The sequence below is a fragment of the Temnothorax nylanderi genome, unplaced genomic scaffold (genome assembly GCF_030848795.1).
Source record: "Temnothorax nylanderi isolate EJ_2023f unplaced genomic scaffold, tnyl_v1.0 TNYL_tig0032_pilon, whole genome shotgun sequence".
Classification (NCBI taxonomy): Eukaryota; Metazoa; Arthropoda; class Insecta; order Hymenoptera; family Formicidae; genus Temnothorax; species Temnothorax nylanderi.
Window position 1 is genome coordinate 368,555 of NW_027249094.1, and position 16,010 is coordinate 384,564.

The following is a 16,010-nucleotide window of genomic DNA, read 5'->3' on the forward strand; positions in this document are numbered from 1 at the left end:
AGGCGGAAACGTGAATTTCAGCTGGGCGCGTTAATCATCTGCCCGTCCGAATACGATCCATCGTGGCCGTCAATCGGCTCGAAAATAGTAGCCGCCCAAAAATATCTCGGTCCGTTAAGTGCATTATGACGTCGGTGCGGGTAGATTAGGCCAATGGCCTCCTATTATTAGTCAATTTATCGTCGTTGTTTCTTCTGTAAACAGTTGAATCCAAGATGGTTGATCAATCGCCCTCCCTCCACCCTCTTCACTGTCTAATTTATCAGAGACATACTTGTTCGTGCCACATATTCGCTGACATGTCGAATCGTACAATAAGAAAAAAGATCTGTCATGAACTATTAATTTATTTACAATTGTACCTGTTTTATTCCTTTGTCAGAACGATCGATTTATACATCTAGATGAGTAAGACAAAAGCACTTTGAATATTTAAAAAATTTGTTAACATTGTGCGCTATATATAGAGCCAATTAAATCCTTTTGTCCAGTAAAAGATTTTTCATTTTATTTTATATATTTTGTATCGTTATTAAACAATTTTATTTTTATTACACATTTTATTAAATTTTTTACCATTATAAAGACTATATTATTACTTAGATTTTCGATGTTTGACAATTATCGCTTCCAGTATCATAGAATTTAATTGAATGCGATAAATTATCAAACCATTAATTGTTTCTCAGATTCCACGCGGAAGCTACAGGATGTTCTGACTGAATTTTGTGGGAGCGCCACGACGCCGGGCAGCGTGCCGAAATATCATCCGGACGGAGTGAGTCATAAAGATTGGTCCATATTTTACTCATAGCCGATAGCATACGTATCTAAAATCTATTTTCCCTCTAAAAAAAAAACGTATTGTTTTGAAGATAGGACAAAATTAGGCGGAAAATGTATCTCTAACATGTACCATGAAAGTGATAAATATTTTATACAATGTTATCTTAATTTTTCATCCGATATATCTGTCATACTCTATATTCGGTGAATGTATATATTTTTGTAAAGTATACGGTTTGATTCCATAGAAATTTTCGCAAGTTTTCTGTGTAAATCGATAGATGTGAAGGATTCCGCCGAGCGAACGATTTCGTTGCCGTCTCTCGTCTCAGGTGCACTTCAGCCTTTCTATAAAATGAAATTGAACGATCGGTGTGGTCGAGAGTGCACTTGAGCGACAAATATCTACTTAACTTGTACGCAAGCTGTTTAAACAAGTTTCCAGGAAATGTGATATTTTACGGGAATCCGCGACAGATAATATCCAAAGCGATTTACATATAAAATAATTAGTACTTTTAGCTATACGTCAGGAATGAGTTTTTGATCCTTTCTAAAAAAAGGCATGTTAAGTCGATAGTCGAATTTATTGTTGCCGCTTTTCCGCGATGCTGATTGGTTTTTTCGCTGCGCTTACTTCATTTGCAGCTGTCATCGTATATTTTGACAGTTGTGTGTATCAAGAAATTAATAGTGTAATAGTAATAGCATAATGTTAAAGCTAAATAGCGCGCGCGAAGCGCGCGTCTGTGGTGCTAGTTTTATAAAAAGTTAGTCGCGCGGCATCGCTGCAGCTTTCGTCGACGATAAATTTCTTATCGTCGTGTTAAAGAAAAGGACTATTCTTCCGGAGGGGAAGCGGTTTCCTACCGTTTTATCTGTCTTATATAATATCGATTGAAGTACTGTCAGATTATACAAGTGTACAGTTTATATTTTGAGTGAGAGGTATATAAGGACGACATATAACGCGATAGTATAATACCGTCCGCAGACAGCGAGGAAGCATTTGTTCCGTAAAATCGTAAACTATTCCCGTTGGAATAACATTCAGAACACGTACGATGTTCACGGACAGGTATAGAAGTTATTGCGTGCTCGCGTTATATAAGAAGGACAGACGTGTAAGAGAGAGCTCCGTTCGACGACGCATTAATGATCGACTTGAATTCCTGATAGTAGTCACATGCAAAAAGTTATTTCTTCCACGAAAAGAGGTTTCTTGCTGGAAATATCAAGCGTATAATGCATGGACCATTAATTTAAGATATATTTTATGAGAAATTTAAAAAGAATAAAAAACGATCTCGTTGAGCCTCTCTCCCTTTCTCCGTATATACGTTCTACATTTTTCTATCATGTACATTTTTTTTCAACAACGCGGCGCGACGGCTTTTCAGAGCTCGCATTTTCGCGGATTTTTAATGTTTCTCGGTACAGATAAACTCATGTGAGACCGCGCGCGAATTTATCTCGCGGATTTCACGACGGAACTAGAGTCGTTCCTCCAACTTCGGCGCCCCCGCGCCCATTTCCTGACAGTCGTTTTACTTTTGCGTCGGCGTGCGATGTATTGCCGGAACAATGGTGTAACATCGGGGCGCTACATACGTCTGTGAACGTAAACACGCGGGGAGAGCACATTTAGCTCTCCCGAGGAATATTAACTCCGAAACTAAAACAGATTGCTGAAGTTGCGAGTGTTGCGACGATGCTCTTTTTTCGATGCCGGAGTACCCGCCGACATCGTGTTTATCGTTCGTCACAGTTTGTCGTAACACGCGTTGCATCGCGATGACGTATCGATCAGGGGGCTTCTTTTACGCGTATCTCTCTCGTGACTAATGGAGCAAATTTTTTGCAAAAATTTTGCATCAAGTCTCTTTGCGCGAACGATCACGAGTTTTATCACAAATATTTAAACGGCTAATCAACGAAATACGCGCGCTGTTCAGAGTCACGACAATTTTAATGGATAAAATTCACTTCTATCATTTTTGCCTGGGGGAACAAGATCAAAGATGCATCTTTTGTGAGTATTCCCTTCTGATAATGGGACAGTTATTACATTACAACGAGCGACAAAATACATCCGCGTAAAAACGATTTGAAACGTTTATTCCCGTCTAAATTCCTGAACCCTTATAAAACTGTTCTGAGTTACAACAAGAAGCCTGACTCATGGTGGTAATTCCGGTGGCGCGTTCCAAGTTGGGGTTCCTTTGAGGAGCGATCTAAATTACTTTCTTCTATGTCGCCGGCGTCTTTCCGCAAATTTCGACCGCGCGACACTTTCGGAGCAAATTTACTGCCCCGCCATCGACTGCGGCATAATCCACCGTTCCCGTGTGACATTCTCATATATGAGCGACCGCGGGTCGGAATTTCACGACGCATTAATCTTGGCGTAATTATTTTAGAAACGGCAGTGAAGCTAGGACTTCTTATGGGGTCGTAAAAAATTGCGACGTCAAAGCGCTTGGATTTTATGCTAGACATTTGTCTAAAGTTTCACGTTTCTTAAAACGTAAGAAGATGACTTGTACAAGTCATACGTATACACCGTAATGATGCCTCAAAAGCTTTCTGTAAAGGTGGTAGAGATGTGAGGCGTGTTACAGAGATTCGCAAGACACCAGCGGAACTTGTTCGTTGGAGAGCACAGAAATTGCATTATTCTCACGAAGAGTGTCACAACCTCACAACGCTTACTCATCTTATTGCATACATAATAACAGTTAAAATCCATTAACGTTGAGCTATTGTCACGAGAACGATTTCGTAAACTTTATTCAGCCAAGGACGCTATTCGCCCGGGATCGGAACACATCACTCGATTTATCGTAATATACATAGAGTGATAGCTGGTAGGAAAATATTTTCGACTACGGTGCGCGATTACATGAGGCAATATTGGCGAATTTAACGTGAAATTTAATACGAAAAGTCTTGATGAACTTTCAGTAATAATTTAAATCTCACTTTTTGCATCTTTAAAATATATTATATACTAATCTACTTTTTAAATGTATATTTCGTACTTTTAAACACTCCGTATAAAAGAGAGAAAAGCGTGATAAAATATATAAAGATGACTATAAGTTCAATTTTAAGTTTAACTTTATATGCCTTTGTGAACCGGAGAAGTCCTACACTATTTAGGAATCTAGTAAATTATTTTCACTGGCGCGATATCAACACGAGATACTACAGTGACAAAGCCACTGAAATCGGACCGACCGATATTGCGTCAACATTTACAACCGGGGTCCTTTGTGCAAGAGAACGCAAACTTGTGGAGGACCTAACCCCCGCGGGATACGACAATCGACATCGAATGCTAAGAGGCTACGGTCGGTTATGAGATCAAGAGGTCCGGAAATTCCCCCGCGGACGCGGTCTTTTGCCGTGAAGCGTAACCGATGTCGAGAACTCATAATTGGAGATTCCACCGAGGGACAAGCGTCAACGGCCGCATAAGAGGTCACAATCAACCGCCAGTTCGAAACGCGTGCTGCAGCACTCGATTATAGTTAGTCGAATCTGCGATTTGCTTGCACGAACTCTTACGTTGTAAATGTATTGAATTATTTGAAAAGCACAAGTTTTCTACGATTACGCTAATTGATCGTCACATTATTAATCTATTAAATCACATTTACATACAAGTTCTTTTTTACATTTAGGGGAAAGTTTTATAACTATATGATTAATTAGAATTCTTTAGGAAAGAAATACTCTGCACCAAATTCAAAGACTTGATGCTGTAATTATTTTTGTAAAATCGTCTTTCATATTTCATTCAAAAGTTTTATTCGTTAATTGTTCCAAAGCATCATTGCAGATGATACGAATTACGCGGTCTTCAAACAATAATGTTGAGATACGATAATTGCGAATTTAATTGAATAAATACGTATGTATTGGCAACAGAAATATTCCTGTCTGATAGCGATAATAGTCAACGAAATGTCATATGTACAAAAACAAGGACAAATAGCGCGGCATTAAATCAATAAAATTACGATGGATGAACGGAGCGTTGCTTGCGTTCGCTCGTTAGTGCAGGAAACACTGTCGAGATCTCATAACTGAATAGCCAAGAGGGAGTTCAGGTTTTGCGGCAACGGTCTGAACGACATCATATTCAAGTCCTAATTCCCTACAACTGTGGAGTTTCGGAAACACGCCGATTTATATTATCAATGCTGCGAAACTTTGGCTCTCGGAAGTACGATTTAATCGGCAAAAATTATTCATTGAAAGCTAGAAAATTTATTCAATTCTAAGCAGCTCGGAGTTATTTTCTGCCGTTTATATTCAAGAAAAATATGAGATACACTTACATATAATATCCGTTCCATTTTATGATTTATTGATAAACGGCCGTTGCCAAAGAAACTTTAACAGGCGTGATAGAAATCTCGATAGATTCAAAGATCGAATCACACACACAAATCGGATGAGATCAAAGACTGACGTCAGAAGAAATCCGAAAAGTACACTTGCCGGTCTATCCGTTATCGACGAAAACAGAATTCTTGAAACGAGAGAAAGTAATCGAACAAGTTAGATAGCGATAAGAAGATAGGGAAAGGGGAGGGAGGAGAGAGAGAAAGAGAAGAGAAGAGCCGGTTACGTCCACCTAAAACAAGAACTTTCGAAGAACATGTAACTGGATCTGTAAGCAGAGAATTATGCCATTTGTACGTCAACCGTTCATTCCGTTTCATCATTCTTACATAGATGTAAAGATTTAGATCAGTGTAATTGTCTAAAAAAGAGTAGATAATATATCTTCCGGAACTCTTATTCGAAGCGATATGTATAAAAATAATTTTATATTTAAATCTGAAAAATATAGTATTTTATAAATATTTAAAAAAAAGAGAAAGAGACATAAAAAATGTTTCTCTGCATCGTAGAAAACGTTGATACAACATTGGACAAAACAAGCGAAGTTTCCATACATTATACATAGGTATAAAATAATCTTGAACATTTAAATTAATATTTTTAAGAACGAAAAAGATTGCTTTAAATATTTTTTGTGCACTGATTTATAATTCTTTGATCATACACGATTTTCATTATTTTTTCACAGCACTCTTGCATCAAACCCTAGTAGAATATAAAAATATTTACGCAGAAAATACGCAGCTGGTAAAATAAAATAGCAGGATAATTTTTCGTCAGATTTCAAGTAAAACTGAAAATACAACCAAAAAATTATATCTCGAAAACAACACGTAGCTAAATATTTATATTTGTGCAATATGTACAGTGTATACAGAATTACGAAATAAAGTTATTCGTTATCACGCTGAGGATTATTAAAAATCGAGTATAAAAGATCATATATTGTGCAAGCCTAATTAAAGAGATTTGTCTTCCAGGATATTTCCAATCACAGATTATATGGTTTCACTGCTTTTATTTTTAGAAAAATCCGCGAATGAAACTAGTTTCATTGATTCGCCCAATAAAACCGATCGACTTTAAATCGAGCGTATCGTCACGCACTTGAACCGGCGCGGCGCGCGGCGAATAAGCTAAATACGTTCGGCAGGGGCATCCTCTTAATTGAAATCCGACGCGAAATAGACGGGACGGATCATTAAGAGAAATTGTTATCCTAATACAGCTTTCCGTGCTCAGGTCGATTGTCTTACTCGCTATCTCGTTGCGCAGGGAATAGTATCATTACGGAGCAGTGAGCACGTGAAACACACTATTTCTATCTACCCTCCTTTTCTTTCTGTCTACCGCACATTTTCTTATACCACGCTAAAATTTCTTCAATTTTTTCCCGCGTCATTTGCATTCTCTCTCTCTCTCTCTCTCCCCTCTCTTCGTTGGTTAGGATGTATTAACATGTCATTTGAATGCCGAAAAGAGACTATTAACGATACCTAAATGAATCCACTAATGTTCGTATAACTCATAAAAAGCATATCCTTTTTATAACATATTTTTAATAAGAGGAGAATTTAAAATCACGATAGAATTTAAAATCACGCGCGATTACGATGAGAAAATGTGAATATATTATCCACGATCCTTGGGAGAGGAAACGCTTCACTCGCGACTCTTTCCGTGCTTCATTTTTCATTTTCCATAACGCTAATTAAGAGACGTAGCAGCGGTTTTCATTTTGACGATGACGGTTAATTCACTGTTGCTAATTGAAAGAATGCGCCTTCGCGATTGTAGATGTTCAGTAATGCGGGTAACGCTCAGAGTTACATAACGATTCTCTTTATCTTTGCTTTGTATAGTCACGCGAATAAGGGTTACTTCCCCCCTCCTGTCACTTGTAAACATTTTCCTCGTAATTTTGGATTTTCGTGGAAAAGTAAGCACGCGAATTGCACATAGACGAATAAAGTCGACGAGTATTTCCGCGCAGAAACGTACAAAGAATATTAAGTTCATCTTTAATTTCATTGTTATCGTACAATCTCGCGAGGATCTGTGTAGCTTTAAGGCGAAAAAATCGCTATTTTACTATATACCTTTCTGTGCCAGGTATACGCGCGGGGATTACAAAGACCAGCACGTCGCCCGTGTAGTATTCATGCTTGACTATCTTCCTTATGTATACCTATGCATACACGTATATAACCGCACGAGGTGCAAACACGGATAAACAGCAACGAACAACAAGGCGGAACGTGAGAGGGGAGAGCTACGGTTTCTATATTAAGCTTTGTGAACGGGATATTCTCGGCGAAAAGTCCCTTACGAGGGTCGGTAACGGACAAGGACATATATCAATGCTGTGACACGTCGCCTAGGATCGCGTTATCGATGTCACTCCCAGTAATGCACCTTGCTGCATCCCACGCCGAGGCGCGACAAATCGATTGTTATTTGACTTTCATGCGCGAGTGATTAACGATTTTAGCTTTCGCGGCGCCTGACGCGAGAAGCGGTTTCTTCGATTGGCGAATATGGGAGTAATCGGCGCAAGTAACGTTTTACTCGCCGTCATGTCGTTTATCGTTCCACGCTTCACGTGCGGAATCTCTCGAAAGTTACGCTCCTTCATTCGGAATCTTCACGTGAAGAAAGTGCCGATAAAGTACCGAGATAAAGAGTTTGATGGATGAAATTCGTTCGCCGAAGGAGGACGTATCGTCGGTTTGTACAGCGTAAACCTACATCGTTATCGATAACTCGATATTCAAACTTTCGAAACAAACTCTATAACGAGATCGAACTGAACGCCGCCGTAATTATATTATCACGATGCTCTCCGACTGTGTGACATATTTCGAGCGATTATCCGGCAACCCGGACAACTACCCGCTTCCTCACTCGAGGGGATCCCAGGGACTATAACGTAACTTCTTATCGAGCCACCCGTCCCCGGCGTGTATGTGCACACGTTCCCCGAGCTCGTCCTTCGACCCGTAAGTATGAAGGACAATGAGAAACGGCTGTTGGGGACGGAAAGGCATGGAAAAACGGGTCTTCGTGGGCCGCAAGGGTGCGGTTGCCTAGCTACGTGACGTCATCTCTGACGCACCGAAAGAGAAGCGTGCCGACACTGCCGACACCGGGGGTGCGACAAAGAGCGGACCGCCACACATGCCGAGGTCACTGCGTCATCATCGCACGCACACACGAAACCGCGAGGAGGAGGGTTCCCGAGGCGGATTAGACGACTACCCTAAGACCGATCGAAACGAAGTCCGTCCTGGATCGACCCGCTGGCCCGAATGCAGCGGCGAATAGAAATCAGGATAGATTGGCTCTTCACAAGAGCGTCCGAGCCGGTGAGTACACGGACTCAAGGCTGATCTAATAGATTCTGTCTAAAGGAGAATCTCCAAAATCCACTCGTCGCGGTGAAAAGATTATTGTGACGGCTACCTGACTCAATTAACTACTTAAATTGCAGTTTGGATCAACCCTTGTCTCTTTGAGAATCTAAAAGATTCCCATCTAAGGAAGATGCACTTCGGTTCGTTTAAAAAGATGAAAAGAAGCTACTATTGCCTGAATGAGAAATCTATTTGCTACTGTCGCCTCGATAATAATAGAAATACAATAGTATTTCGCGCGATAGAATAGTATTTCGATGGGAAGACATCAGCAAACATATCGAGACACGTACGCCTCGATAGAAGGCAATTTAACTGGCATGCTTTATAAACATCGTGAGAAATTCACAAATCTTAATTTTTTTAAATTAGTCCATATCGTTTTCTACCCCTTATCTTTTATAATATTTTATTATTGTTACTGTTTGGAGATTGTTGATCTTTGAAGGGTAATATAGTACCATAATTCTCAATTACCTTGGGATTAAATACATGTTTTGGGTACTTTATTTTCCATTTACATTCCAAATTTCTCGTGTTACACATATATGTATGTGGGAGTCCAGGAATCGAATTCAGATCTTTAGCTTGGTAGGCAATTGTTCTAGCACTGAGATATTTGGCATCCCTACTAACTTGAAACTTGAGTTTAATGCTGTTTAGACTCTCAATAGCGCGATGCAGTTTGCATCGATTCAATCAGCTTCTATGTATATACATTAATTTATGGTTAATTTATGAATGTTTGCAGAAAATTCGATTCCTCTAAAAACCATATAATAACATAAAATCCATATTTTATGTGTTGAATAATTTTTTCCAACATAAATAAATACTTATTTTAGATTTGAAAAATTATTAGATTTATGAAGTGCTCGTGTAGAATACTTCTGCTCATAGTCTTATTAATTTTTTATAATTATTGATAGATAAATGCACATCCGGCACTGTAATTCAACGTAAATTTGACGGTATCGCGACGCGTCAGCTGCCGAGAAACACGCTGTCCTATCTCTTTAAGCTATTTATCGTAAAGCGAAATTTTTGCGCCGTCAAGCTCGCGCCATCGTTTTACGACGCTCGTATAGTCTCCGAAATATCGGACTCGTAAAATATCGCTGTCCAGATTTTTCCTCGGCCATTCGATCAAATCTATATTATTCGCGATAACTTTTTAGGACCACCGAGCGAGCGTCCACCTGCCCGATCAAGAAAAGAGATTGCAGATTCAAGAAAAAAATTTGTTCTTGAAGAGTTTGCCCCTCACACATGTTTTTTTTTTAACTCGTCTCCTTCCATCGATCGCTGTACTATTATACCCCAGGATAGCTTTCAATTCTTGGAGAAAGTATAACATTCATTATTCTCTTATACGAAAGTGTTCTATATTAAAGCAAACTTAATTATTTTTCATCTGATTATTCGACGACAGTCGCGAACACGTATGCCTGTGGTGTTCTCTGTGGAAGAGATATACCTCGTAAAAACATGACATTCATACCGTTTTAAATTCGGTATGAACCTGACAGAGCGAGAAAAACGCGCGTTTCCACCGACATCGCGACAGTGACAACTGACACCGAAACGTATCGCGAAGCGACGCGATGACGTCGCGATCGGCCGTGCTTTCCGCGCGAAGGCGATTAAAAATTCAAACGTCATCGTTCAGAGGCCACTCGCGATTATCGATCCCCCGCGGGGGGGGGGGGGCACTGTAACATTTTAGAAGTGGAAAACGTGATAATGGACGGATATTACATTTTCTTCGGATCATCTCACGTTACCTTGCCGCGATTATAGGCGCCGATGCCAAGTTGTTCACGCTCGGTGGAGCGCAGTATGCTCCAGTAAAGGCACCTCAAAACGCAAAAGCTAACCCGCCTCTCGTCCGCCGGCTTCCACACTTGCAACTTGTGCAAGGTCTCGAATATAAAACGAGCACGTCCCTCGTCTTCGCCGTAAGTGCGACGCTACATCTCCATATTGAATTATCGGGGTAGAGTCGCGAATGCAATTTCGTTTTGTTACGTTGCTGACGACAGAAGATTAGATTTCGTTTTTTTCTATTTTCCAAGGAGCACAGCCCGAGTTTCTCTCTTTCTTTCTTTCTGCCACTAGCCGCGGATGACTCTAGAATGTATAAATAGATTTTCGTTTTCTTCTATATCGTCCTTTTCTCACCACAAGCGGAATATCCTCATATATATGCTCTCATTGTTCCGTCGGATTATGGAAAGAAATAGCGAACAAAGCGCTGAATAAAGTAGTCTTTTTAGAAACTAAATAAAACAACGGAGATTTTATTAAGATTTTTGTAAGTGTTGTGTTGAACGCGCATTGCTTTACTTTATTACTTTATTTAATTACTAGGAAAATGAATGCGGTTAATGAATCTTACTTGATTACTCTTTAACATAGATATAGAACAAGAACAATAAGAGACAGCAATATCCATATTAAATTGCATTTTTCGTGTATAATTAAACGATCAAATTTGCTTAGACACTACAAAGGGAGAGTACAAATAAAGCACAGGTTTTTTTCATGTTAAAAAAAGAGGTCATGCCAAGCTGGTGTACTGTGCCCTCCACTTAGCAGTATACATATTGCCCACTTTTTCGCATAGCATTCGCCTTGTGAGTGTTTCGCCGAAAGAGTGCACCGAGTGGTCACTCAAGCGGCGAAAATGACGCTTTTTCTCACATTAATTTGAAACAGGTGTTACCTTCACGCTTCGCGCGAGAAGAACATTTTCCATTCGAGGTAATGCAAGAAATTAACGAAAGTTACTTATAAAACATTATTTCCGAGAAACTTCTTGTTTTAAGTATACATCTTTTATGCACACCATTACAAAATCATGTTTATGATATTAGTTAATGGACAAAGTTCCTTGTACATGACCGCTAATTTCACCGTAAAGGCGAGATAATCCAGAAGCACTGTAGATATTGCACAACACTTTCGTACACGACACACGTCTGCCTCAGTGAACCAGTAACAACCGGAACAAGGGTAAAAGAATTCACGCAGTTGAATATAGAAAGTAATGTCATACGCGATGAGTAAACCGAAGTTTATATTCCGATTCTTCCACTTGGCCTAGAAAGCTGGCAACGCGAGGAAGATTTACAAACCGTTCTTCCCATGCTTCGCTGAATATTGCTAGTCCTGTTGCAATCATCCGTATAAATCTCCACCAAATCGCTCCTTATCTACATAACGTAGTAGTGTACCTCAATATTTCTAATACGATCGGCGAAAGATTTACGAGTTTAGAATGGAAGAGCAATCGATCAAGAAAACAAATGTAGTTCAGCGAGAAGAAAACAACTCCAAAACATATTTCTTCAGTTCTTCAACAACTAGAAGAATATTATTAAACTTCTATACCTATTATTATCACATCGAAAGTTCATGTACCTCACATACGTACAGTTTTCTTAAATGTATTCAGCCTGAATTTTTAAAATAAGTAGAAAGAAATTTATGTCTAATTGATAATGATAAACATGTTACTTTAAACATTTTTATAGAACTTGTTTCTTGTTGCTGATGAGAGCATTCAGTTGCTGAGAAAATCGCATAATCCGAAAGCGACGCAGTAACGAGCAGGCAATAAAGCGTTTCATATAGTTCATATAGTTCATAAAAACATGTATTGTTCTATTTTGCATGAGTGATTAGCTTCTTTTTGTGTCAAATTACGTCTAGTTACGCTAAACCCCGTTCCCAGTGATTTTGTTATAAACCCGCAGGATTACGTCACGTCGCCGAGCGGAAAGATCGATTGACAGCAGCACCCCTATTATTTGCCGGTGTACCGATACAGTGGCTATCAATTCGGTGACAGTGTCGGTGGTGCCGAAGGATATATTGTAGCGTCAAAGGGATAAACGGCAGACGATGAAAATGTCGAGAGGCAAAGCGGTTGTACTCGTAAACATCGCGGTAATAAAGCACGCGGATGATAAAGAAAAACTTGTATCGCCGGGTGCACGAATGAGGTTTCTCGCAGCGAGTGAGAAAAGAGAGAGAGAGAGAGAGAGAGAGAGAGAGAGAGAGAGAGAGAGAGAGAGAGAGAGAGAGAGAGAGAGAGAGAGAGAGAGAGCTGTATAATTCACAACTCTTTCTCGGTAAATGTATCTGCTACCGTGAACACTCGGAAAAGGGCAATTGCTGAGCTTGCAGAGAAAACCTCTCGCTTCGCCCACGCTCTGTTATTCAACGATGGGGAGTTAACATTTACCGAATATTATACTCAGAGCGCAGTGATATTTGGAGGAGATTTAGACGCGTGTTTCCAATCAAGAAATTCGTCAATAATTCAGTTCAAACAATGGGCAGCTTTTTCAATAATACAAATTTGATTTTTGTCTTTCTCTTTCAGATTTTCCAATGCTAAGACGTCTAAAACGCGCCTATAAGGATTTTTTATCGCGTGTTTATTATTAAATAGTGCACGAAATAATTCTACGAGGTTATTACTATCGCGCAAAATTTTCAAAAATCTTCGCGTTATGTTAAAAAGAAAGACCGAGGTATATCATTTAGACCAAGCTTGAAAACAACATTTTATTTAACACGCGAGCTCGACCCTTAATTAAACAAACTCATCCCGAAGCAAATCGCCAACGTGCAATCGTGTTTTGTAGTCACGCACGTATTCGAGATCATAAATCATTCGGATGCAACCGTAATATCCTTGCGCGCTGCCCATGCCGTAACGGTCGTTATCCCAACGCGCAGCTGAAAACACGTAAACACGTAACAACTTTATTACGTTCACAACGGTGAACCCTTGAAATCTAGACGACCGGCAGTCAACGTCGGCGAAACGCGGAGCAGCTGGAGAGAGCTTGTAATCAGCGATGAAATTTCTCGCGTTCTCTTGGCAAGGGGATGCCGGCATTTCTCGCTTGCCGAACGCGACGCGAACGCACCCATCTTCTCGAAACCGATGAAAGACATAATAAAGAAAGAACGATGCGCGAGAGGACGGAAAAGATAGAAAGGCAGAGACAGAGACGAGGGAAAAAGGGAGAGGCACGCAAAAGGCCGGAGGCTGCGTTTGCTGTTCGTCTTCTTGCGCGATGAAACTCCCCTCTGCTGTCTTCCCGTCGCAAGGAAATATTTGCCGTCTGCTCAGCTAGCCGCGTGCGCGCGCTTTTATCCAAGCAGAAGGAAGAAACGCTGCAAAATTAAAGCGGCACTCGAGGGCTGATCCGCCAATCCAATCCTTTTTCTTCATTACATTCCGGGCGATCCATCGTTTGCTCTTATTGCCGGACGGACGGGGAGACTGTAAAGGACCGACACCGATCGATTCGACTTGATCGGTATTAAACGAGGATGGAGCTGTCGCCTCCTTTTCATTCACTATATCTCTCGCCGCGTTTCCTACGTCTCTCGGTTTCAATGAAAAAATTATTTACCAGCTGAATAAATATCAATCTAAGGCATTAGATGGATTAACCCGGCACTATAAATCATACTTATTAATTCGAAATAAGATCTTCTGCACGTCGCGTGACAGTTTCCTAGCAAAGTATCATGAAAAATGTATAAAACGTGCAAATTATTTCTCCGGAGATGTGCTTCAAATCACATCATAAATTTTAAACAGCTTAAAAGTAACTTAATAAGCAAAGAAACATCGTAAATCTATAGATTGCAGTGGCGAAGCACACGAAAGTATCGTTGTACAACATTATTAGGTGTTACAATGTAAATTTAAATGGGACAAGCGTTTTGTCGGGATTACATTTTCGCATAATATAAAGTTTTCATTTCATTCACAAAGCGACAGAGAATGAAAAGAGACGCTACAAAAACGAAGAACACAGAAAGGCAAAGTTAAGCTGGGCTCACTAGTAATCAGAGTTAATTTAATCCTTTTTCTACTATATAACGATCTTTCTCTCTTTCTTACATTTCGGAAGAGACACGCGAGATTTGAGAAAATTTCTATTATTGATACGTTACATATTGCACATTACGACCTTTAAGTTTTTGGAACTAATCAGAATTATGAGAATTAAAAAATCTTTGTAATTCCGTCTTCAAGACAACAGGCATCTCTGTTGAATATTTTTTCTTTCCTTGCATGTTTCGCATGGAATACAATTTTCGAAAATTCACTGCATGCATCACGCGGAAAGTATGACGTCATTGTATCCATGGAAACGAGAGAGGGAGACTTTGTCAATGACGTCACTACCTGCAGTTCAGTGCTTGCTCAGGGTAGCCGAGGTCGGTGCCCTCGGAATTGCATCTGGTGTGCATCTCTGATACGACGTCACTACCTCTTTAAAGTTACAACATTTACATCACCGCATCGACGAACTGTGCGTTTTTCCATGCAATTTTTTGGCTCTGTCCATTCTAAACTACCCCTAACTTTGCCCAAAAAAGCTTTTTACGATCGTAAACTTTTTCATCGCCACACGAAACTTTTATTCGTTAGAGAAAGAAATATATTCGCATATGTGGATCGTGAATTTTATTGCCAAAAAATGTGGGAAAAACCTTTACCCTTTCGATAAAGTTTAAAGATAAAAATTTGTTTTATTTTAGCGTATTTCTTATCAATCTGCTTTTACGTTTTCATACTCACATAACTCTTTCATGTAATATCGAGCGAAATGCACATGCATGTGCACTGCAGAGCTATCAGGAAAAAACTGAATGGCGCATGTACACCGTTTGATAACGAATCTGAAAACCGATCTCGCCATTTTCGAGGCCGACATGAATTAATCCTTATTAAAAAAAAGTCTTAAAACATTTTATAATTCTATCGAATTTATTGTATTTATGATTTATCTCTTAAAAAAACATAAACGGTTTTACGGAAGTAATGTAAACATGGATATTGCAAAATAATGTATGAAACCGTGGGATATAATTCTCTATATGCATAGAAATAGAGATTCAGTAAGCTCTGGAAAAACGAATTTTATGAATTTATGAATAAATATATTTTTAAAAGACGAACATACGAAGTTAGAGGGAAAATTTTTAACAATTTTTATTATACGCAGCAGTTGTTTTAAAATCATAAAGATATTATTAAAATTAAAATCTCTCTCTTATAAATCTTAGAAATACTCGTAAAAAGAGTGAATGAGAGAAGGAGAGAGAAATTGAAAAAGAAAATTATAAATACTATCTTGAGAAGATTACGTTAATAAAAGAAGCATCAAATGCGATTTGTGCCAGTGCCCTGATATCTCTCGTATTTTCGTGACTATTTCGCTACTGTACTCATCCAATCCAGAGACAATCATGATACGTCGTTTATACCTTGATCTCTGGCGCGGGTGAACGGGCCGAAATAAAGTGACTATATTGCCAGATAACACCACATGCAAATTATTTCTAAATTCCCTCATT

At 39.4% G+C, this 16,010-nt stretch overlaps 1 protein-coding gene across 2 annotated transcripts in view; it reads left to right on the plus strand.

Moving 5' to 3' along the window:
• LOC139770722 (diacylglycerol kinase 1-like) overlaps positions 1 to 16,010 on the plus strand; it is an 88,821-nt gene that overhangs the window by 44,964 nt on the left and 27,847 nt on the right. For both annotated transcript variants that reach the window (XM_071702851.1, XM_071702852.1), the window contains exon 3: positions 690 to 778. In XM_071702851.1, the coding sequence (XP_071558952.1) occupies positions 690 to 778 (89 nt within the window). The remainder of the gene's footprint in view (positions 1 to 689; positions 779 to 16,010) is intronic.